At 45.3% G+C, this 25930-nt stretch overlaps 1 protein-coding gene across 1 annotated transcript; it reads right to left on the minus strand.

Moving 5' to 3' along the window:
- Positions 1 to 13397: 13397 nt before the first annotated feature.
- LOC108496943 (protein FAM162B-like) lies at positions 13398 to 21090 on the minus strand (the record flags this gene model as incomplete). Its single annotated transcript, XM_017814147.1, has 4 exons — positions 13398 to 13603; positions 14252 to 14360; positions 15209 to 15314; positions 20985 to 21090. Coding segments are annotated over 4 exons (429 nt in total), but the record flags the coding sequence as incomplete, so codon positions are not given.
- Between the last annotated feature and the right edge of the window lie 4840 nt (positions 21091 to 25930).

Raw genomic sequence — 25930 nt, forward strand, 5'->3', positions numbered from 1 at the left:
CCTATAAAATGTACTTTGGGTATCTAAGTGATGCACTGGGACATACCATCCTTGATGACAACACAGTGATGAGATCCAGAGAACACTGACATCAGCCAGTATTTTCAGCTATGAAGCAAAACATACCATCTCCAACTTTCATGGTTGAGCCTTTTCTCTACTTCCATGGAGGTTACAGATGGAGCTGTACCAATTTTCTTTTTTAATGTGATTGGATGTGATGAAGTTCTACTTTTTAATGATTCAACCACTGCATTTCAAAAGGCAGATTTTTCCTCTATTTTTGCCACTGATATAACATCGTTATGTTGTTTGTAGGAATTATGGTTTTTATCTTCCTGTCAACAAAATATGCATGCAAATAGACTTAGATTATTTATAGAGCAACATCAAATTAAACTGCTTGTATAATGACTTAAAACTGGTTATCGCCATCCTGCATAATATCTGTTTAAACACACCACTTGCAACAAGCTTTGCTAATCAAAGAGGAAACAAAAACACAATGTCACTAATTTTATGCATGCCATGAAGTGCTGTTCTGCTCTCAGCACTGGGGCCCTGTGCAGTGCAGGAGAGGGATGCTGTTTTTACCAATATATGCTCTTCAGCTTTTACACAGTTCTTTGGAGAGTCTTGTATTGGCAAACTTTCAGATTTCAGGGCTCAGACACATTTGAAATGGTTATGGAAATGTTCAGGCTCATTCTCTTGCTCCTGCCATGAAGTACAGAAGTTTTGGATGAAAGCTGCAAGAACAAGGTCTATCCAGTCCTATCATTTCTACAAGCTTTATCCAGACTTTGCGTGGCAGGTCCAGGACAAGTGGGATTATTCAGCCGCACCCTGGAGCTTTTGAAACACCCACAAAGCTCTGTGAGGCATGGGTAGGCAAAGGCATCCTGCCAGACTCTGGGACAGTCACCTCTCGCTCATCTGAGTCAGCCACGGAGCAGCAACAGGTCTGAGTGACTGGGCTCCCTGGGAGTTGGTTCTCTCCTCACACACATCAGCTGTTTCTGCCCCAAACACCTGTCTTCACCACCCAGCATGGTCCCTCAGCACTGCATTTGGCCAAGTGTGGCTGGTTTGCAGCACCTCAGTTGCCCCTTGGAGCCTGGCACTAGGCTGCTTTCCCAAGCTTCACATTTTGACTGCTCTTCCTGGCTTAGCCTCATCTGCTTGCATTAACTGAAAGCTATTAAAATCACTAAGTGCTTCAGAAATGGCTTTTGTCAGTAATACAGCTGCATTCTGGCTGCCTTCCCTTTGGCCAGAGCTACAGTGCAAGCTGCAAGGAGCCTCACCCTGGCACAATGGAAGCCACCTCTATGCACGTCCAAACCTTCCTCTGCAAACACACCAGTCATTTAAAACCAACAGCAACAAAACAAACCAAAGACTGCACCCACTGCCTGAGCAGTTGCAAGGTCAAAAGCTGCATAAATGTCCCAGGGGGTGAGGGCAAGCAGCATGTTTGGTGAGCAGGACTTTTAGATGCAGGTTAGGGACTCGTGGTCCAGAGCAGCTCACATGGGCAGAGCACGTGTGTGTACCAGGGACACAGACCCCGAGCAAGGAGAGGCTGCTCAGCACTCACAGGGCAGTCCTCATCACACTGGAGCATGTGTGAGTCTGACAGGAAATAAATTGGAGCTTCAGTCAACCATTTAGAAGTGTTAGAAACTCCCCAGTGCAGGTCATTTAATTTGGTAAGAAAAAAATAGAGGTGGATTATTTTTTTCCTCCCTGGCTATTTTTTCCTCTTGGACTCACTCTGCTGGTGATGGAGGAGCCGATGCTACAGAGTCATTTTGGTGACTCTGGTCCTCACAGAAGCAGAAATTGATTTCTTTTGTGAGCTCCCATTCTTCCTGAATAGTTTAGCAGTGCTGGGTCTGGAGTGTTGCCATTTACTCATAGAAAAAATTGCAAAGGGGCAAATTTTTCCCTTTTTTATCTCTTGTTCATCGCAGCTCTGGTTTATGTCACTCCTACACTTAAAACATTGTACCAGTTGAAGGGCAGGCATTCCCTTGTAAAGCCGATACCTGTGGCCACTATGGATTAGGCAAGGCAGGCAGGAGAGGAGGAGCAGAGCCCTCTTGTCCTCCTAAAATCTTCTTCTTGCCTTCACTTTATGCACATCCCTGCTGGAAAGAGAAGGAAACCATCCCTCATTTACAAAACTCTCACTGAAAGGTAAGAGCAATGAGGAACTGAAGAAATTTTCTTCCCTCAAAGGGAAAAAGGCCAAGGGAAGGAAAAATAGAGACACTTACTGGATTCTATGTGAACTCAGTTTTGCACCAGTAAACACTTATTTAATATGGGAGCAAGTCCTACCCTTAGAGCCCACTCACTGCCTTCTCTTCAGAGCAAATTTGCTTTCTCAACATTTTCCAGCAAGATTATGGATTCACTGAACTTTAAAAGTGATTAATCAGTACAATGCTGGCCAGCAGCAAAGGCAGGAGCAGTTCTCAGGGCATTTCCTAAGTGACAGCCTCCTCTGAAACCCACCTAGATACACAGCTGCTTCTCACAATCCTCACAGATATCCAAAGGTGACAGTGCTTCTAATAATACCTGCCTGTTCCTTGGGTATGTAAAAGTCAAACTGCCTCTAATGGCTACAAGATTTCATCTGCAGGTGTAAAATAAACCAAGGTCAAACTCCTTTATTTGAGACAAGATGTATTGATTGAGAGCCTGGATGCCAAACAGGCTGAAAAAAAAAGGAGATTATAACACTAAACCCACAGCAGTGGGAAACTCTTTGGGGTCTAAGGAGAGATTTTACACACCCTGCTGAAACTTGTGGGCAGAGTGTTGGCACAGAAGGCTTCCTTAAATCAAATTATCGTATTTCTCTGAAGGTGTAAATGACCCGGTCTATACCCATGTGTTGCAACCACATGAGGTGGGTGTGATTTTGGAAAGATCCCTATAGCCAAGAAAGTCCTGTAAGGTCTGGGCCAGAGGACCCTGCATCCCTGCAGCTGGAGGTGGCTCACTTGACAATGCTGGCCTGGTAACCAGTGGCCAAATCGGCCCTGTGACAGGGCTGGGGAGCCTGTCACCTCTTGTGCTGTTGCTCGAGCCACATGGCAATGTGAGACCTGGGCTTCCCTGAAACCATGGCAACCAGGGACTTACTTTAAAAATAAAGAAATGCTGCCTTTCTGGCAGAGGATATAGCAGCTTCTGCAAGGTGTGAGTGTGCTGCCTTCCTGTATCCCTGGTCAAATTTGGGCCAGGTTCAGCCTCTGTCCAGCTGCATAGTGCAGTCTCATAATGACAAGGCTGCAGGATGAAGCAGGAGAAGAAACACATGGGATTATGTAAGCAGAAATCCCAGCTGGCTAACAGCAGCCACTGCAAGGTGAATCACTGGAAGAAGGGCATCTCCATGTCACATTTGTCCCCACTAAGGATGGATAACCCACTGCTGCCATTTCCCTCTTCCAGCCCTACTCTGCAGGACAGGTTTTGTCTCTGCTGCTTTGGTGGGAGTTGGGTGCTGTGGTTGGTGACTGACACCCTGGGCAGGGACTGCAGGGAGGGGATATGCCTGGTCCAGGCTGCGTGGCTGCAGCCCAGCTGCTCAGCACTACGCTCAGCACTGCACCTGACAGCAACAACCCACAAACCATCACACCGCATGCTCTGCTGAGATGGAGCCTCTGGATAGGAAAAAAGGAGACTTGTATTTCTTTGCCCTTCTCAACAACTCCTTTTCCACACCCAGAAACTGAATTTTGTGACCTGATGGAGGAGGTTGCCTGTTAATCACAGAAGAGCCTGCAGAGATTTGCTCAGTGGTGGAGGCAATCTGAGCAGGGAGAGGCACTGATTATCTGCTGGTGTCTGGAGGCTGATAAACAGCTGTTTGGCTGGACCCTGAGCTTCCTATAGGAAACATGGAAGACGGAAAGAAAATGGTCAAACAGGGACTGCAAAGCCTGACTGGATAGAAATTCAGGCCCCACTTTCTCCTTCCCATTTGGCAGCTTTCACATTTTGACTGAACCATAACATTAATAAACAATGCATTGTGTGTTCTCACACATGCTTTTCACTGACACACTGACATGCGGTTTCTCATTCTTTTTTAATATAAAACCTGAGCACAGCATTGGGACTCCTCCTGCAGTTAGAGCTGACAGCTTGGAGTTCTCACTCATCACAGCTAAAGGCATTAATAAAAGCTATTTTGTTCATGTGCATGAAGTCAAATCTGAGCTTAATGGGGTTTGTTTTCCTGCCACAAGAAGAAAAAAAATTAAAACCAGTATATTCGGGAACTACTTAAGTCTTAAACAAACAACTGAATATGGAAAGTCAAAGAGAGGAGAAAGTTTTACTAAAATGCACTCAAGCCTCTCAGCAGAACTTGAGACAGGAGGAAATTTTCTCTGGGTAACCTATTGTAAAACCTGCAAATTGTACTGAAACACTGAATTGCTGCATTGTTAGAAGCACTTAAAACATAACCGAGCAGAAATATGTTTCTTTGTTCCCTTTGTGGGAGCTAGTGGAGCTTTTAGATCAATTGTTATGGAAATCTGCCTCTAGATTCAACCTATGTTAAAAGCTATTCTCCAGTCAATTAAAATCAGAGTCTCTAAAGTAGTTATAGCACCAAACTTAACTTTCCATAGATGTCAGACTGTGATTTTGCATTTTAAAATGTAGCTAGGAGCCCCATACCTCTCTCACAAGAGATCTGGGGGACACGCACATGGTTCAGGTGACCAGCTTACTCTGAGCTGACCACTGCAGCCACCCCAGCAAGGTCCACCAGAAAATGCCACCCAGAATAAGGACTGCGTGGATGCCACCTGGCTAAGAGCAGAGCATTTGAGACATTGACGTTGGTGGACTGAGATGTGTCAGAGCTACGACCAGACACAACCTTGGGACACGATTCCTGGCAGGGCACTAGCTCAGAGTAGCACCCAAAACCAGAGCACAGGCACAGCTGGCAGGTATGGTGAAGCAGGAGTGCTTCAGCCACAAAACCTTTGGTAACCCTCTGTCCAGAGGCTCACAAGGCTTTTTCACACTCTCAGCCTCAGGAGAGGCTCTGGAGGTGCTGCCAGCCCTGCATCAGGCTGCACAGTGCTCAGCTCAGCCCTGGCATGGCCCAGAGAGCAGTGCTGTTTCTCCTCCCCACAAGCACCGGCGATGCCACCCCCACTGGGAGGACAGGGAAAGGTCACTGGTTTTTACAGCAGCAAATTTGTAAAGTGCTTGGTAGCACTAAACACACACGAGTGCTCCCAGCACTGCTATGTCCTGCCCTCCAGCACCAGGTAGAGCCTTGGGAACAGAGTTCTCCAATACAGCACCAAACTGCCCAGTCCAGTGGTCTCCAAACGCTTCACTCCCTGCCTATATTTTTTTTAAAAAAAAACCAACAAAACAAACCCATAGAGTGATCAGAGAATCACAGAATTATTTGGATTGGAAGGGACCCTAAACACTGTCTAGTCCCTTCCCCCCTGCCATGGGCAGGGACACACCATTTTACAGCAGGCAGACAGATTTCTCTGTCAGCAAGTTGCCTTCCCAGCCAGTAACACACCCTGGTCGGTAAAAGGTGTAAGTACATTGTTAGTCGGGATGCACAACGTGTGTGATGAGCAGTGCACACGGTGCTGAGCCCTTCCTTGCAGGAACAGGGTTTGCCTGGCTGCAAACCCAGCTCATCTCATGCTCAGGAAAACCTGAGGGAAAGGCAGCAACGTTCAGCCAAACACCACGAGCCAGCGAGCACCCACATTGCCCCAGCCATGCAGCATGCAGGGGGATTGGTGCTGGGGACTCAGGGACACTAATCACAGCCTGGAAGATGCTGTATGACACAGCACACACTATGAGGGCAGTGAGATGGTGGGTGGGATAAATGAGGATAATAGCTGTGGAGTTAGAAATCATAATGGCTCAGCCTACACAGAGGGTTAGATTCCAAGAGAGCTGTTACCTCAGCTCTGATGTCTGAGTGTCAGAGCTCCTATCCCTGTTTTATTGGTTAAGTACATGGTTTTATTGCTGTTAATAGAAGTATGGCTGCATCACGAGTAGCAAGGGAGCACATGAGCAGGGAAGCACTGGGCTTGCACCAGCTGCTATGTGGAGAATCCACACCCCAACCAAGCCTCCACAAGAGGACTGATAAGTGCGTATGGGGGCCTTAAATCTCAGATCCCTGGCTGATGTATAAAAGCAACACAAAACATATTTCCTTGTTGGTGAAAACATTCTGAACAGGGAAGAGGGAGTCAGATGAAGGGGTGCAAAGCCCTCCCTTCTCTGTGCCACCCTTGAGCTGTTTATCCCATCTCCCTTCCAGGTGTGTGAATATTTCTGCACTCAGCTGCTTTCTACAGTAATTATCACCACTCATTAGTGATACCCTTTCTGGTACACTCCCAGGGAGCTCTACAGGGACTGGCCACTGCAGCAGAGTTCAGCAGCATCTCCAGGTGCCTGGGTGATGGGCAGCCCCTTCCCAGCATTCCAAACCTCAGCCCTTAAACCTTATTCATCCTAAGTCCTCAGCTCTAAAGCATAAGCATATAAAGGGGTGATGCTTATGCCAGCCCCCTTGCCCCCTCTCAGGCAAGCCCTGCTCCCAGAGTTGCAGATTTTCCCACCTCTAAAAGGTATGGGGTGGCACTGATGGCCTTTGTGGTGTGCCTTGGGAGCTGCTGAGGAAGACAGGGGTTAGATCCCCCTGCGGCAATAAGAAAGTAGTCTATGCTGCCTCTTCCCAGTGCAAAACTTACAGCTTTTTTCCACAGGGCTGAAAGCAAAATTTGCATCATTCCCCCTTTGGATGAGACAGCCACACTATTTCACTCTGTCTCAAGGGAAACCTACTTTTGAGATAAAGGTAGGCTGCAGAGATTTTACTTTCCTTTATGTAAATATATGTGTAAAGGAAAAAAACCTTGAGGGATATTGCAAATCATTTTCCAGGTCGGTGCACAGCTTTGCACACAGAAAGTGGATCTGGAGATGGGTGACTCAGGATCATGTGCAGCCACACTTTTGCCAGGTTTTCTTTGTTGTTGTTGTTTTTAATTATTATTATTATTTCTCTGGCTAATTGAAGTAAAACAAGATATTTGGGCTCAAGTTGCTCTGTCCTAGTTTTTCCCAAAGAAGAGCAGCCCTAGGTAGTTCCTATACATTAAGAACTTCTTTTAAGAAGGCCAGTGTCCCACCTGATGAACATTGCACACCCCATGTGTTGTGGGAAGTCTGGAGGGTGATGAACCACAGAGACTGCCTCTGCTGGTGGGTTGAGCAGAGGAAGGATGTGACAGCAGAGCAGAGGTACCACTCCACTATCCCCATAGCCAGGCCCTCTGTTCCCAGCCCTGTCACTCCATGGGCAGATGAAAGCCCCAGGTCATGGGACTGCAGATCTCACCTGTACAGGCTGAGCTGACGCTGCCCTGGGACCCCCAGAGCAGCTGGGCTCTCACAGCCTGGCTTTTGGGAGGATGGCACCATCTGCTGCAGAGTACCCAGGAGCCAGGTCAGAGTTTGGCCCGGAACAAAGGACACTGGAAGGGAATCAGCTGCCTTTGGGGAGCTGTATGCAAAGTGCCATCTGAACAGCAGCTGGCTCTGCTCCTCACCCTGTGCAGTTTCCTCAGTGGTTCCCAGAGCCCACCTTGGCAGGACACCTGTGTCCTCCCAGCAGCAGGAGGAACATCCAGCTGTCACCCCTGGAAGAGCACAGACACCCAGGCTTCACCTGAAATAAACTCAAAATCCCTCATGGTGCATTCAGCAAAGGCAACGAGAGGCAACTAGAATAAAAAGCCCTCCAACTCTAAACAGGAATGGCTACAGAGAGGCTGTAGAAGTTGACACACTGGATGTTGCAGCTGCACAGGCAGCTCCTTGCCCATTTCTGCAGTTTCACTGTGCACTTGGCAGCCCCACAACATCCCACTGCCCGTGCACGGGCTCGTGCCAGAGCAATGAGTGCCCAAGAGACCCCAGCTCACAGCAACCCCTGTGCCACCCGCACGAGGGCTCCCAGGAGAAGAAAAAAGAAATGAGTGGGAGAGAGCAACAGGCAATAGTTGTATTGTTACTTTGCATTAATGTTTGCTTGTCAAGTAAAATTGCCCTCTCCTGGGGCTTAGAGCACTGAGATGCTGGGATATTTAACTGCCTGCCTTTCAAGGTTTTCTCTAGCCCCTTAGTACAATCTGAAACCATTGTGGAGATTGTTCCACTCCCCCTGAAGCAGCATTGCTTTAATGAAGTCTTTACAGCCCTAATGGATGTCCTTGGTACAGATTATAGCCCTGCTGGTAGAAATTTGTTGCGGGACAATGCTTAGACAATGATAAAATTGCTTGTGAGGAACGAGGAGTTCACTGTAAGGGGGTGCAATTCATAGTGCTCCATGTGAGCTATGTTTGCATTCACATATTCTGCCTAAAGAGAAAAAACGAATCATTAGGAATAACTGTAATTCATTGGGCTATTTTGGTTCCCATTTCATTTAGAAACTTCTCAGGATGGTATGTCCTCTGTGAGATGGTTATTACAGACCAGCATGAAAATTCCTCCATTTGCTGTTCTAGTTTCACCAGTGGTTTCTGATAACTCCGCTCATGCTGCAGAACATACATAAGACATAGGTGAGCCCAACTCTTTCCTATGAAGCCCTGTTCCAGACTGATTTCCTCCCTGTGGTAAGCCCTCTCACACCCAGCAAACAGCAGTCTCTGCCCAAATAGTTCAAGGTTTTGGTCCCTTCACTGAGGAACACAGTGCTGCAGAGGAGGAGTCAGGTGCCAGGTTTAGATTTCCACACAGAAAACTGTCACGTGCCCAGAGAAGGTGTGGAGCCAGCTAGACTAATGCAGTGTTGAAGTTTGGGTTCAGATCCTTCACAGAGCAGAGAAATTAAATACTCAGGTCCTTTCAGAGTATTTCAGGAGCTACTTACTCATCATGTGACTGTCACAGAGGTTTTGCATCATACAGCACTAACGACCATCAAACTACTTAACTGTGGAAAATTACTCTAATGTTACCTCAATGTATTAATAAATGATCCATTCATTAATTTAAATTATTGAACATTGGCCTTGCTTTCCTGCTAGGCTAAGATGACTTCATGCCAAATCCAAACAGGATAGTGGTGTTTAAGCCATCTCTGAAATCATGATGGTCATGAGGACTCCAGTCCCTGTGGACCAGCAGCAGCCAGCACTTGCTGCAACGATGCTGAGCAAGGGAGAAAGCACGATGCTGCTCTGAGGTGGAAATATCTTTGTGGTAAGAGGCAGCAGGCCCTTTTGCAGATCTAAACCATCATTGCATCTCACCCAGAGATCTTCAGCCTTGAAACTCTTTTGATCGGACCCTTGGCAGTCCCAGGAAAAAAAGCAGATTTACAGGCACTAGCTGGCCATGTTGCAGGTACTGGTGCCTTGGGCACAGACAGAGGAAAAATCATTTCTGATGCATAGCCATTGTGCTTTTTCATTTTCCAGGGCAGCCAGTAAAGTCTGGAAAGCTTTTACATCCTTTCTTTCTGCAAGAGTACTAGATTATCGATTCTGTGCTAAAACAAACAAACAAAAAATCTATTTGGATTGTTTATGAAGAGGCTACTAATGTAGTAAATCACTTGATACAGGAATAAAAGCACTAAAAACTGGCCAGTAAGGCAGTGAAACTCACCAAGCAATGGTTAGAAACTACAGGTCTTTTGAACATAGCAGCAATCCAACTGCAAACAGCTGAGGGGTGACTAGCTACAGACAGGAAAGAGTTGAGATGGGATATTTTATATTCCATATTGAAGACAATGTTCAATGCCTGGAAGCTGAAGCTGGGTGCATTCAGACTTAAAATAAGCAGCAGTTTCTCAGCTTCGTGGGAGACTAACACTGAAAGAACAGGAAGTCTTTAAAATCAGGTCCTTATGAATGACAAGATTTCATCTCTGTCCAGGGAAAAAATCCTTCACAAGTGCAGCAACACATCAGTCTTGCTGCATCCCAGGAGAAGAGCTGTGCATAGTAGATAGACAGAAAGAAATCAAGTGTCACTAGAAATCCCCTGAGCAGGTCAAAAAGAGAGGGAAAATGAATAAGGAAGAGACTGAGATCTCCTGAGCTCAAACTTTCCCATCTCACACCTTTTCTCTGGCACACTGGGATGCTCATGATTAAGAGCCTCCCGTATAAGCTTAATCTCATCACATTGGAGGAGAAAGCTCAGTGCACTCAGCTCTGTCCTGCAGCAGTGGGGCTCCCTGGGGAAGCTGAGTCTCTGGAAATCACTGACACTTCAAAAAACAGTCGATGATAACTTTAATCCACAGCCGGGAGGAACTTCAGCACCAATTTTAATGGAAGCAGAATTAGATCAACTCCAGCTACTAGGGAAAAACTTCCCCAATAACTGTAATTGTAACACAAATCTCTATGGCATCAACCACTAGCACATTGTTAACCATTGCCATACAAGAGTTCACTAAAAAGGCAAAAATCCTGCAAGGGAGAAAGCATCCTTTTCTCCCAGTACAGAGAAGCAAATGAGGAGGGGAGAGTAGAAAGGACTCACCCTTGGTCTCTCTGAGCACCACAGCAAACTGGCACACTCTCTACTCCATCCCCTGCCTTAGGAAGGAGCCAGCACCTCACACTGTCCTCAGGGCCAGGTTGGGAAAATGCAAAGCATGTTATTAAAAAGGGAAGGATAACTCCTACCCAACAACCACTCCCATCCCCTTTTTAAAGCCTGGGGGATCAGGTGTGACACTGAAGCAATATAGATGGGAGGAGAAATAAAGAAACTCACAACTGTAAGGTGATGAGGATCAGCCAATTATACCTTCAGGAGTCTGTGTTAATTAGAGGCTTTTCAAGAGAAGAGTCAAAGGACTTCACAGACACAGATGGAAACAGATTTTAACAAGCAGTGATAAGTCCCAGTGCTGGAGAGGTATCTCCACTTCATAAAGGGGATGACTCCAGCTGAGGATGTGCTAAACCAGCAGCCCCCACCACTGACTGAGTACAAGCCAGCAATCAGTCCAATTGATTTTCTGGGGAATATTATGATATTAACATGAATAATCATGTAGCCAGGACTGATAAAGATTTTTTCGCTACATAATAGTCATAGCTCTTTGTGAGAGTCCAGAAGCACCTGGGTCATCTGATGGCTCATAAGTGGTGCATTACCAGTGGCTCAGGGAGGAAGAATTGATTTTCCCTTTTTCTTAATGATGATGTGTAATGCAGCAGCTTTATGCACTGTCGACAGAGACTGCGGCTGTTTAAGAGGATTTGATAATAGCTCACACCTGAAGCAGGGTTTATTCCTAGACAGAGGGGAGTGCAGAGCAGAGAGAGGAACAAGTCACAATTAATTTTCTTGTTCTTTAGATATGGCTATGATCATCTTCTTTCCCACTTAAGTCAGGGCAACTCAGAACATGGATGTGGATTTGTTTACAAGCATCAAAATGGTTCCTATAAGTGCCACACATGCCTTCTGAAAAAGGGCACAGAAAAGCCATTTAAGAATGAAAAAAACAATCATCTAAGAGACTGAGCAGAGCTCTTTTAGGTTATCCCCAAATGAACACTAACTTTGAGGTAATTCATGCGGTTTATTGCACTAGCCAAGAAAACCAGGTCATGTAAAATGAAAGAGCCCATATTACCTGTGAAGCAAAAATGCCTTCTCAGCAGAGACTTTTTCACTCTGTGCTTGTCCTAGACCATTATTTTCACTTCCCTGAGATGTGCTTCATGAGGAATACTACAGGGACAGACATCACTCTTGGTGAACTGTACTGCATGGGGCTGTGAGTTGGAAACAAGGACTGCAAACATGGAGCTGTGTGTGTGACAGAGCTAACATCCCCCTCACCCTAAATGGGTGTGCAGCATGGAGAGAAATGCTCCTAAGAGGCATCAGAGGGAAAAAGCTGCACAATGACCACAGGCACAGCAGACGGAGTCCCAGAGCCCAACAACTGCTGCCCTCCTGCCGGCGCCCCAGCCCATCTTTGCCAGCAGGTTGTTCATGCAGTGGCACTCCAGCAATAAGTGGACATGATTTTTGACACAATAAACTTCAGAGACCTGAGCAGGAGCTTCCAAGCTCCCCCTGGAGCGCAAGTGCGACTGGTCCAAGTAATAAACCTTGGGAAGGCCAGGGTTCAGCGTGATGCTCAGGACACTGCACAAAGGCTGAGCTGTGGTTACAGCATCTCCTCTTGCAGCCAGGGTGCAGTGGCTGGGTTTTGTCACGCTGTGTCCCTTGGGACCCCATGCAGCGCAACCAGCTCTACCAGCCAGCGTTACAGGTCTCGAGGGGTTATGAATGTCATGAGGGGGCTCAGAACATCAGCACCCACAGGTGTGAACTGGGGCCTGTCTTGAAGTTAAGTCACTTTGTGAATATGTAAACTTTCACTATTTCATTAGGATTTCTCCCATCTGTTAAACATCATTCCAGAGAGTTTGGTGACGCTCTTAATGAAGCTGTGAAGGGATGCTTTTGTTTTAGATGTAATTGGACAGCTGTTTTATTATGAGTTAATGAACTATGATGATTAAAAAGAATCCAATTTTAGCAAACCATGTATTAACAATTACTCCGGACTAAAATCACAGCTGAGCAAGTGCTAGACAACTTTCATGACAATGACTAAAAGCAGAAGACAAAAAAGGAAAACCAGTGAGGTGCTACAGGACAAGAGGGGCCTCCAGACCAGGCTCCCTGCATGAGGCATGGGTTCCTTGGGCTGCCCCACAGCAACCACTCCACACCACCAAAGCCCCTTTTGGTCCAAATCAGTCATCAGGATCTGTTCACACTCTTCCATATTCCCAGCCCCTCTTCATGCCCATGTCATCCCTGTCCTCTGACCATGGCATCCCATGAGGGGCTGGCAGAAGGGAAAGGGGACAGTGATGGCAGCAGGCTCAAAGGTAATTGAGAGATAGAGATAATTGACCTCTCTGAGGTTGCAAAACGTATTTCAGACTGCTTTTCCCCCTGCCCTGGTTCTCTCTGGCCAAGGCTGTTTGCCCTGGAGGCGTTGCACAGAACAGGATGCTCCCTGATGTAGGGCCACATCCTTCCTGACCTCAAGGAGATGACCCCACAGCAATGCTGAGCACCAGCAGCACCATGAAAAGTTGATCCAGAGATGGGGAGTCCTGAATTTGTCCTTCCCACACTTTCCAGCTCAGAAGACAGTTTTATATTTCAGCTGAACCTTGTGCCAAAGACCAGAGACCACAAAAAGCAGCTGTTGGAGTTTCCATAGAGGTTTCCCAGTTCATATGGAGCAGCTTTTAGGAAGTAAAGTCTTCGCCTTGAGAGAGTTTCAGTGAAAAAGCTCTAAAGAGTTAAATGAAGACAGGTCCATATGCCACATGTGCAAATCACTTATCTCCTGCTGTTAAAATAAATCTGTTCCAAATCATTGTGGCTTCCCAACAGCTGCCTCCTGATCTTTCTCTGCTTCAGCCCTCCATTTGGCCTTCTTTTCTATGTTCACCCTCAGCAGCGTCTGATCCTTTTTTGCAGCCTTGAAAAGAATTGGTGAAAATCATTGCATGCACATAGTTGCCACCACTACATTTCCCCACATTTGCACCACTTCCCTTGACACCCCACTGTCCTTTTTGATATTTTGCAGTAACAGAAGTTAATGTGTTTCCTTGTCATACCACATTTTCAGCATTTGCAGCTCTGATTAGCAGGAGAGTTACACTGTAAATTGTTTATGGGTGCACTGGGACATGCAAATCAAACTGGAGACCCTCCTTCCCCAGAAGTGGGATGGAAAGAAGTGTCACAGCTCTTGGTGGTCATGGTGACATGCAGGCTTGGCAGGCAGGACCACAAGAGCCTCATGGTCGATGGATGCAGGGCAGGACCAGGCACCATTGGCACTGTCTGAACTACTCCATCACCTTTGGACTGGCCTCTTGCTGAGATACTGTAACACAGAGTGTTGCACTGAACAGGTTTATGACAAAGTGGGTCAGAAGGAACATGTTAATCAGCAAATTGTGCTTCCCCATGGCAATCTCTCCCCTAGAGAAGGAGAGACACAGGTCCTGTGCAAATATTGCTTATGTGTACTTATAATCTGTCACCCAGGGGCTTATTTACAAAAAGCGTACATAGACTATACATTGAGCAAATCAGTTCACCCAGAAACAATACTCACTTCTTTGCCTGTGATGACCATGGTCAAACAGCCCAGCACAGTCAGTGCAATCATGATGTAGCAAACCTTTATCCTGACAACGTTCCTTGCTGCGTCGAGGACATCAGACCTGCCGAGGACAGAGCAGAGTTTCCATCCTGCAGCAGCGTGTGTGAAATGAGATCATGGGGAGCTGAGTAATGAATCCTCAAGTCTTACAGCAACTGCCTGTCAATGTGCAATGGGTTTCTGCCTTCTCTTTCTGCAGCTGCTTAGAGGAGGACTGAAAAAATTAGCCTATGGGGAAAAGGTTTAGCCACCCTCCCACACAGGTGGGGTATTGCTGCTTTCAGTAGCCATCCGTAAGAACAGGAATAACAAATCCTGCTCTCCTGTCTTCTTTTATTGCATATGAGAGTGCTTACACCTGAGAGGGGAAGGATGGGTGGAAGAGCCCCCGGGATGTCACTAGTCAGAAGCTTAGGACTCCAAAACTGAGTGACAATTCTTTAACAAAATACCTCAACAAGAAGGTGAAACCACAGGGCAGACATGACGAACTCATTGTAGATGCCTGTCACCAAAGCTGTGTGTAGCCCAAATTTATTATTAAAATTTATGTAGCAATATTGCTAATCAATAAAACCTAGCAAAGCATGCAAAATCCAAAGGGGATGATATCTTACCATAGTGACTCATGAGTTACAAACCCACTTGTCTTGTAAAAGACACTACAACTTAGTCTGAAATGTATGATATCTAAAACAAATGAATCCAATTTACTTCACCTATAATGGCAAAAAGCTCCCATTCCCAAGAATTACAATTGGGGGTACAATTTGGACACCAGTAACAGCAATCCCCATCAGCATGGGGAGCACTAACTCTCACCATGTGAGCACAACTCTGGGTAGTGCAGACTGGGGTGTCAATCTGTGTGTTCACAGACAAAAGTATCATTCTGACTGGTCCACTTACGATATGTGCTTGGGAATGTCCTCCTCCTTTTTAAAGCGTCCTGCCCATACCAACACCTTTTTATCAAAATTTGTAGGCCTTCTGTCATTTCTGAAAGCTTCTTTACCTATAAAAAATTTTATAAAAGAAAACAAGTCAAGCTTCAAGAAGGGAAGAGGGAAAAAGCTGTTGTTACATGGGGAAAAGGACTGAAGGTTCAAAATTACACTTTTCTATTCTCTGAGAGCCAAATGCACTTTCTAAAGTCAAAAAGACTCGGCAGATGGTGTGAGCTTTGTTACATTTGCAGCTTATTTCATTTGGCCTTTTTTTTTTCTTTAGTTTTGGTAGGTCTTAAAGTAAAAATCTCTCCTAAACTTCCTGATTGAGAGGGTAAAGGATGCAGGGCTGAGGTTCCCTAAGCCTGCAGCATCCTCTCACTCTGCTAGCATCTTGCTTTTAAATGGCCCAACTAGTGAGTTGAGCAAACTGTCAGCAGCACAAGTAACTCCAAAACAGCTTCTCCTCCTAAAATCACCGATGGAGAGATGAAGTCTGCTAAAATGCAGCCTGGTGGGAGGCTGGCAGTCATTCTCATGCAAGCTGGGTAACACATTACTGTACTCTAATGATGATACATTACACCCCATCAGGCTACCACGGTGATGCCATTAGCATGTTGTCACCCACAGCACAATGAGAAAAGGACTCTGGCTTCTCTTGATGGAAACAAGCCCAATGACAGGCCACAACAAGGACAGCAGCAGGGAGACCCTGCAAAAATAGCAATGGCTATCTCAAATCCTGCCTTTTGCATTGTACACTTGCACAAGTGGTCTTTACAAGGTAGCTGAGACTGCTCACCCAGTACCTACACCCGGGTAGGTGCACCCAAGATGCTATGCTACAGTGCCCTGTGCTTGCAAATGTGGGACTTGGGTTGAGAAATGCTCAGAGCATGCAGAAAGGATGGACATGAAGATGTCCCTGATTTCAGTGTTCTGCACTCCCTGCTTGTTGCTGGATTGGCTGAAAGAAAATCACTATCGCTACAGAACAGGGCATGGGGAGCATCTCTTCCTGCCTTTGTTGAGATGGTGAAATTACATAAAGTGCCTTGGCCCCAGACCTGCTCATGGATGCCAGGACTTTGTGAATGGCTGGAAAATCCCAGTTGTAAATTTTGGCTCCCAGACCTCCGGGTAAATTTAATCTCCTACTTCTCCTATTTGTCTTACAGAGTGCCGGTGAGACCAGCAAGTGCCAGAGTCAGATCTGCAGCAAGCAGTATGTTGGATTGCTAAAAGGACAGGCTTCATCACAAGGAAGACAAGGGTAATGCCCCATGCAGGAGACCCTCAGCCATCCCATGGGAGCACAGACAGCCCCATGCAGCCCAGCCTTGACAGGGTGAGAGGTCTACAAAGGCACAGCCAAGGACGTGGTGGTACAGGTTAAAAAGAGAAACCATCTCTATACCAGGAAGCTTGTCCATCCGGGAGCGGCCAATGTCTGCTCTCTGCCACATAATCCAGGGCACTGTCTGGCACAAGCACACACAGGTGTGGCTACAACTCAGCAGGGATCGTGGAGGGGAGCTGAAGGGTGCAAGTCTGCCACTTGCACCAGCCCTGCACACCCAGGGACTTGCACTGGTCCTCCTCTGGAAACCGGGCAGCTGGGTAAGAGGACGAATATTTGTTTATCTGTTTTAACTAACATGTTCCCTGACATGAAGCGTCAGTTTGTATTTGCCACCATAGGAGAAGGACTATTTAACGCAAAAAATTTATCCCTGTGCACTGTGCTGGTCAGAGCTCTGAGCGCGCTCAATGTCCCGGGAGCGCCTGTAACCCCAGGAGATGCAGCCCTGCGGTAGTTCAGCCACAGTCGAGAATAAGGATCATTTTCAAACCCTTTCCTGCAAATACCCTCTCCCTCCATGCTGCAGCACGAAACAGTGACCAAAGGCTTTTTACCTACCTGGATCAGCCGCCCGCAAAGCCACGTGCTGAGCGTCCCTCGCTTTGTTGCCGACAGCCCTGGTGGGGCACAGGACCGGCCGAGCCACCCGATGCCACAGCCCAGGGCTGTGCCCCACCGGCCTCCCCAGCATCCTGCCCCGGGCAGCACTGGACCACCACGGCCCCAGCAGCCTGGCCATGCAGGGGGCCCAGCAGGAGCCCAGGAGGCTGCCTCTAGGAGTTATTAACACAAAACTATTCCCTCTTGAAAGAAGGGGGTAGCGTGCACTTCCACCCTGACTGACAACAGGCTTTGCTTACATCACGATGACAAAGTTGAATTTATCACCTGTGTTTACCAAAATGACACACCCTCAGAGATAGGGGAGCAGAAATCACCTCTGTGGCAGCTCACGCCCAGCCCAGACTCTGCCCCAGGCTCTGCATCCCAAGGAGCTGCTCAGGAAAGCAACGCTCATTTACATTATTTTCTCAGTCCTCACTATGGAACAACTAAAATAGGACAGCGTGCTGTATTTCCCCAAAGATGAGCTTAGTGACTGTTAATTATCACAGCTGGTTAAGCTTTTAGAGTTCTTAATTGTTCTCAGCTAAAAAAATAATCTTGCAAATCAGTTGCTTTAAACAGACTTTCTGAAGAGGAACAGTGTTTACCCCATCTCAGAACAAATGTGGTTTAGTGGCAGGAAACTAAACCTGATGTTTTTGTCCATAAATGCATTATGGGGAGCCCATCTAGCATCCAGACTGCAAACTCCTAGCAAAGAAATATATTTCAGATACATTTCAGGTTTAAAAGAGTAAACTAAGAAATTGTAACTAAAACCTCAGGTGTTGTAGTACTTGTCAGTCATTGAAATGTGAAATCGTCATTGAAATGTAGCAGTACCTATAAAGTATTTGCCCTCCACAAGGTCTGGATAGCACTGGATGTTTTCCACAACATCAAGTGTTCTAACCTGAGAATGAACCAAAACCAATGCTATTTTATCACTCTGACATTTCTACTGCATTTTGCACAAAATTCTCGCTGATGGGTCAGGAAATGGAAATGCAAAATATTTGTCTCGCTCAGAGCAGTGGGGTATTTGCTCTCATTAGATATACAATGCTCTAAAGCTGATTTACAGGTAGGGAAAAAAAATCCATTTGAAAGGGAAGAAGTAGTTGCCAAAAGGTAAATTTTTAAGAACTATTTAGTAATACTATCAAATGCAATATTGCAGATAATCAAAGTGTGTCTAACAGATGCAGTTCCAGCTCCTCAGCTCCTGGCCCCAAGGAAAAACTCTACCATTTATAGAGACATTTTATATTTTTTGAGAACACAAACTTATTGATGCTGAGGAAAGAAGAAACTCATAGCAATGAAAAACATGTTTTTTCCTCTGTTATGAAAGCTCCACAATGTATCCAGATATAACACATTTTGTTTAGCTTAATTCACTTGTAATTTGGTAAAGCAAATTAGATCCATTTCCAGATTAGGAACCCATACAGAAAATAAATAGTGGTTTGAGCTTCCAGCTGCAAACAAAACCTGTAAACAAGCAGAAATCAGTGGATGTGATTATGCTGGAAGAAGCAGAAGGGAAAACTGGTGAAATCATGGAGGATATTTGTGTCCTGCTCAGGGTTTTCCTGGGGGAAAATGGATGCGAGGAAGGGAAAGATGCATTTATAGCCTGAAGTTTATAGGGCTCAGCACCCCTGAGCATCCCCACAGCCCCCCTTCTCGCCTAGCAGAAGAGCTACTAAGTGGAAAAGGGATATTGTACATCTGGACATCCCTCAGTCCCCAAGATGAGCGGGCAGAAGGGACTGTAGGGCAGAGGATGGGACATGCTGCCATGATGCTTATGTTGCACCCCACAGGGGCTCCAGCTGTGCAGAACATTAGAGCATTTTCACTTTAACAGGCACTCTCCAAAATACTTACTTATTGCAGAAGTGACTGTCTTTACGTCATGTCTGATTATGGATTTGAAGAGGAAAATAAGAGCATCTTTTTTTTATGTCTTAGTTTCTCAAAAGTGGAGAGAATTGTGGGTTTTTCAGGCCTCTGGTGCTTATTCACCCAGGGGTTGCCAATTGTTTCTTCTTGCAGACACATCAGCTAACAGCTGTATTAATCATGTCTGCTGTGAGCAAAAAGGCACTTCAGGATTTATTATGCCAGCATTTGGAAGTGCAAAGACACAGAGATCCTCATGAAACCACAAAGGCAGTTACTTGTTCCTGAATTTTACCTGTTTTTCTGGCACCCTGAATGCTTATTGCCAGGGTGAGTTTTACTGCAGTGTATGAAAGCTACAGACACCTCCAAGTTAGGAATTCCTTTCCCATCTAGAAAGTGGATCTCTCTCTGGCCCAGAGCACCTTAAATCTCCTCCTAAATAGCACAGAGATGCAGAATTCTCTTGGACCAAGGTAGCCTTGTGTGCAGCCTGATGGACTTAGTCCTCTTTAGAGAAGTTTTGTGCTTAGCCCAGCGCATGCACATCCCCCCTGTCTAGGTTACAAAACATCCCCAGGAGGCTCTTCCAGTCACTCCCCACACCAAGCCATCTCTTGATAGCCATCAGTGATTCATGACCAGAGTGCAATACCAGCATTTCATAACCATTAAGCTCACAGATAGGGAGTTTGTTGAATAGCAGTAACAACTTGTTCAAAGATGCAGAGTTAGCAAAACTGGGTTTAAAGCACCATCTCCTCTGCCTTCCATATCCTTCTGCCAGGAGGAGAGCAGGGCTGTCCAGCTCCTCAGCAAGCCCTGGACAGTATAGACAACACTGACTAGTTGTACAGACATCCTCTGACCCTTCCTACAAGGGGAGAGCACAGATCTGAAGGGGTTTGAGTTACACAGGCACAGAGTAGCTCAGACAGAGCAGAGGATGGTCTGCTGCTGTGGTGGTGGTGCAGATTTGTGACATTTCTGTTTTCTGTGTGCGAGTGATATGTAGCTGCAATGCTTGTTGCACACTGGTGCCAACACTGAAGATTTAAAACTAAACAGAAAACCACACAGGACTCTATCCCGGTTCTGCATCCTCTTCACACCCCTTCTGCCACCACGAACTCTTGCAGCTGACTCCAGAGCAAGACTAGCAACCAGTTCCTAATTGCACTTGAAAACCTTTGCAGAACTGGAACTGAGAGGCTGCAATATAAACTCAATTGTTTGCTGTAAAACTCCATTGCTCCGGCTTCTGACTGACTTTATACTGTTATTCCCAGTCCCTTAATTCTGATTATTGTCAGCTTATTGCAGCAATGAGAAGCGCAGGTTCTCTTCACTTGTTCTTCTTTTTCTGCTTTCAGCAGCAACAGGAATGAAAGTGTTTATTGTTCCAGAAGCCCCATATTCCCACTCATATCTTTACAACTCCTGGTTCATTTTCATAATAATGCACAATAAATTTTTATACTCATACATAGAAAAGAAGTCATAGGAGTATTCAACAAAAAAAAGTATTACTCTGCAAAGCTGTTTTCACTGGCCTCAAAAACAGACGTCTTACCATCAGACTCTGTTTTGCATACCATGAAAACTTTTTACATGAGGTCTGTGATGAGGAACATAAGATAATCTTATCTTAAAATTCTTTGCCTTGCCCCTACCTAATTAAATATGCAGCAGAGCTCTGTCTTGGTTCCTAGACAAGATAAACAGCAATCCTGGATGGGCTTGTGTCTCATGAAATTCTAAGTGAGTCAGGAAATATTTTTCCAGGCAACTGTGTGTTCTCCAGCAGCACAATTTAACACAGCAAGAGCAATGAATTTCTTCGAAATATCTTACTTACCTGCGGACTCCCAGGCCCAGAGCTGTCCCTCCTCTCCAGGGTCCCCAGGGAGCAGCACTCTCAGGGCTTCAGTTCTCTCCAGAAGGTGAGACACATCCTCCCCATATCAAAAACAGTCTACCCTAAGGAAAGTCAAATGCAAATCTCAAGAAACTAAAAGCTCCTTAACTGTTTCTCACTATTTCTCATGACAACCAAGTAAAATCAAGGGAACAGTTACAGTATCTTATAACAAAACTCAGAGGGTTTGTAAAGAGTTCTGAACACAAGCACCAGCATGAGGCTTTAAGTAATTCAGAACACTAGGATTAATATTTTTTATAATCTTGAGTGTTGTCAATAAAACAAAATGAAGGAGTCCTTCCTCTCTTTCTGTGCTAAACTTCAGCTTTGCTTTTTTAAAGAAATGAAATCAATATTCCTCTATCCAGGTACTGAAAGATCCTGCACTTCATGGCAGTATTGTCCCTATTCCTCCAAATTTGATAGTAATTTGAAAAATCTTACTTAGAAACCATACATAAGACACTAAGCCACACTATTAAAAATAAAAAAGCCATCAACCAAACAAAACCACACCCACAACTCCACTGTCTCTGGTAAATCTTGCCTAATTTGGACCATATGAACCTTTTGGCATCAGTCTTTTAAGAGGGAAAGGTAATTGATGTAACACACTTGGTATTTTCTACAACAGGAGCATTCAATTCTCCCAAGTGAAAAAGATCTGAACTGTTTTCTATGTCTGCCACTAATTCAAAAATGAGAAGGATTTGGCCCTGAGTGTGTTGGCTCTGAGTAGCAGTGCCCAAGGTTACAAGGATCAGGATCTCCAAATTATCCTTATCTGAGTAGATTCATCTTCTCTGCCACTAAACACATTTATCTGTAAGAAATTTAAACACCAATTAACAGCCTGGTTTTTTGGCTGCTTAAAGTATGTTCAACTCTGGAACAGCAGGAGAACCCACTCCTACCTCTCCGGATGGAAACGCCTACAAACAAGGGACACTGCTGTAGCTAGGAGGATCCATAAGCCACACTTGCTTTGCTCCCTTCCATCAGTTCTGTGGTTTTAGATAAGATGCAATAGAATATTTGTTGGACACGGGAATGCACTTATGAATTGTCTTAGGAGCCAAATTCAGTGGAGCTTGTGAGCTGCACCTGGAGTCACCAATCTCTTCAAGCAAATACTTAAAAGGGACTTGGGATTGGTCTGATGTGCCCTGGGTACAAAGTGCAGGGTTTATAACAGCTTGTGTCAGAAGGGCAAAGCTCATGGCAGCAAAACAAAAGTTAGTCATTGCTCTGGCAAAGCTCCAGTTTGACCTTTCCCAGGGTTTGGGATGATCATACAGAGGTGATGAGGTGGCACGTCAACTCCAGCATGGGGTGATTTGGCACAGGTAGCATCTGCCTATAGATGGGCTGAAACATGGAGAGGCTGCTCAAGTGCAGCTTCACCATGGGGGAGCAGTCAGATGTGAGCAGCAAAAACCCCAGGACCCATGGGAAATTGTCCAAAATGTTCAGGCTGTTGTGATGAAATTGCAGGGAAATAAATGCATGGAAGAGCTTAGCACCAGGTCACTGATTTCTGGAATAACACACAATTGGACTCTAGAGCAAAAATGTGTGAAACCCTGAAGAAAACAAAGCCATCAGAATCCTAACAATTTACGTTTTGACTCAGACTTTGGAGAACCATTTAATTTAAACGTTTTCCACACCTGTTTCCCCAGCTGAGCCAGAGAAACACACTGACAAGGAGAGACTCGTTGTTCACTTGTCACTTAATGATTTTCTTTCCTGAGAAAAATGGCATTGTCTTCAAAAAAAGACACGCTTAGAAAATTTTCGGTCCATTAGTCAATAGTTTAGGGAAAAAAGAAACCTAATTTTAAAAGATTGAAGCATTCTTCGTGGAAATGTCTTTTCCCCACACTTGTTTTAATATGAAGATGACTTAGATTTTTTTTCAGCTCCTGCAGAGAAGTCATATACCACTGATTAGGCCAATAAACTGGCTGATTTCACTAGGACCCCCCACACTGTGGGGTCAAATTTTGCTTTTAGTGACCGGCTGAATGTGTATGTAATCAACACAGGAGCAAATGTATCCTGGGTAACACGGGGGGAGGCACTACCCTGGGCATACTTTGGCCCAGCAATGCACACCACAGTAACCGTAACAGAGCCAGGTGCCTCCTCAGATTTATGATCTGTGTCTTGACAATCCCTTTAAAGAGACCATAAAACTCTTCCAAACACCCCTGGGTGAAACACAACCAACCCATAGGATGAGATTCACTTTCAGCAGCTTTCACGTGTCCAAAGGGACCACAGGAAAACACATTTCCTCAGAGCTGCATAGCCCCCCAAGTGCAGCGTGGAGAGGGCAGGAGAGTGAAAATTTGTCAGAGAAGTCTCTGTGTAGGAGGGTTGGTGAAACAGTGTTGTTACCTTGTTCAAACCACTGGCTACTGGCCGGCACTCTTAGGGACTGGCTCACATGTGCTGCTGTCCAGCTTGGGCTGGTGACTCCTCTGCTCCCTGCTTGTGCAGTGCCTTACACAAGGGAGTCCCAGGCAGCCACTGGCGCTCCAATGCAGCATGGTAAAGCAATAATGAGGAGAACAGAAATGAGAGACTCATCTTGAGAAGATATATAATAATTACAGGGGGCCCAGGAGCTCGTAAAAATAAATTACATCTTACATACACAGAACTTCAACAGTAACACAAAGCTGTCCTGGATTTTCTGGACTATGTATGTCATGGAAACAAGTACAAAAAGCCACTGCAATGAGTTGTGTTACTGAAGGAGGAATTTGTTCAAGAATAGAGCTTATCATAGATACAGGAGATGTTTCCAGAGTGCTAACCACATTAGGTGGGCAGCTCTCATTTGCTTAGTCTTCAGTAAAACATCTCTCACAGGTACAAATGCCATCCTTGGAGAACTGGGGATTCTTCAAAAAAAGATAATTTGGAGAAGGAAGTAGCTAAAGTGGGGATGGTGTCACTGAGGTCACACAGAGGTCAGTGAGAAGACTGTCTAGAAAAACTGGATGATAAGGGCTTATGTTATATAAATGGGATAAAGAGCACACAGTGCAAGGTCAATTCTTTGAGGCTAAGGATGAGGATTTCTGGCTGCATTTGGTTAATTTAGCATGACCCCATGCTGCCAAATGGATGTTGACATGGAAAAAGCAGATGCAATTCCAAAATGTACAAGAAAAGTCATTCCAGTAGAGAGAAAACAATTTTAGTATTCTCATATAAAACATCTGGAATAGCCTGCAGTGCTGTTTAAGAAAGTTAATCAAGAAGAAAAGAAATAAAGGAAGAAATGAGAGGAATATGTCTTTTTCTTGGCTAACAAATTACAAATGGAGAGACATCATGATACATATCTCTCTGAGAAACTCAAGGACAGAGAAGAAGGGCAGTTAGGCTAAATCACAGCACTGATACCTGTACAAAAGGTATAAGCTGCTTCTGAGGATGCAAAGCGCTGCACCTTTTCTGGTGCTGTGCCTTGTACCTTCCAGCACTGGAGCAGAGGCTGTCTCCACCCTCCTATTAGCTAACGAAGCACAGGGAGTAACACCAATAGCAAGGCCACACAGGTCTCCAGGCTCCTGCAGCACTGCTGGGCTGGTTTAACTTCGGGCCAGAGCTGCACAGTCATTAATGTTTACAAAACAAGTTTCCAGGGAAGCAAAATTACACACCGAGGAAATAATAAGCAGCAATGTAATCAGATGTGAGAGGGAGATCATTTCATTACCTGAACCAGCCCTCATTATTCACCATTTCCCTGGCAAGAGCTGATAAATGCAGGCTAATGAATCTTCGCACTCGGACGAGCGGGAGGAGTGCCGGCTCGGTGCTGCCGCATGCTAAGCAGGACTGGAGGATCCAACTGTCAGCTGAAAGCCCAAAAAATAAAATATGAACTTATCCATTGCAGCACTGCAGTGAGAAGAGAGAGGGGTTTTAACCATGGTTGGCTTGGTCTTACAGAGTCACCTTGGCTGTGGGAATGCCGTGGCTTCTATTTGGCCTGGAAGAGCAAATTGAACTCTAAACATCCCAAGGATAATAGGGTCTGTGAGCTGACCAGAGTCAGTTCTTTAAGAAAAGCCTTTCAGGACCAACAGGATCAGCTGGAGACTTCCCAGTCCTGACAGTTAAATATCATCCTCAGCCTGGTCATGACACAAGGAAGATATCAACAGAGAAAAAGGCAACAGCATCAACACGTAAAAACACAGTAGCAGGACCTTTGCCCACTTCTGTGGCACTATTGTTTCATCAATGTTGCCTACTGTAGCTATTCTTTCCTTTGAAAGTTAGGGAAACAGGAAATATACCACTCAGTATAGAAAATTATTTTAAAAAAACACACCACAAAACAAAAAACCCAATACACAAACAAACAAAAAGCAATGCTAAAGAAACCATCAGAAATGGGGATCAAACCTCTTGAACATAAACAAGTTCCAGAGTTGTGAAGACAACCTCTGCTTTTTCTATACTTTCTGCATGTGTCACAAGCAACATGGCTCACAAATTTTATATGAATTTTATATGAAGAACCAGAACATTTGGCAAGGCTGTTCTGGAAGGAGCTTAGACAGTAAGAGCTAACATAAGATGAAAACCTATTTAGAGAGGAACACACGTGTCCTGACATTACAGGGAAATGCTGCCCTCATCTGTCTTCTGGTGACAGGTTCTATTTTCCTACCTACTATGCCTAAAGCATTCATCACTTCCAGAATGAAAAGGTGACTCTAGTGTTGCAACCAGATTCAATGTCTGTGTGTGGACTGGAGCCATTAAGCGATGCTGCTGCTGGTAACTGGAGTCAGTATAACCATGTTGCTGCAACAGAGTTTAAATGTAGACATTTCTCATTCTCTACATTGAAG

Source organism: Lepidothrix coronata, unplaced genomic scaffold (assembly GCF_001604755.1).
Source record: "Lepidothrix coronata isolate B3197 unplaced genomic scaffold, Lepidothrix_coronata-1.0 Scaffold2, whole genome shotgun sequence".
Taxonomy (NCBI): Eukaryota; Metazoa; Chordata; class Aves; order Passeriformes; family Pipridae; genus Lepidothrix; species Lepidothrix coronata.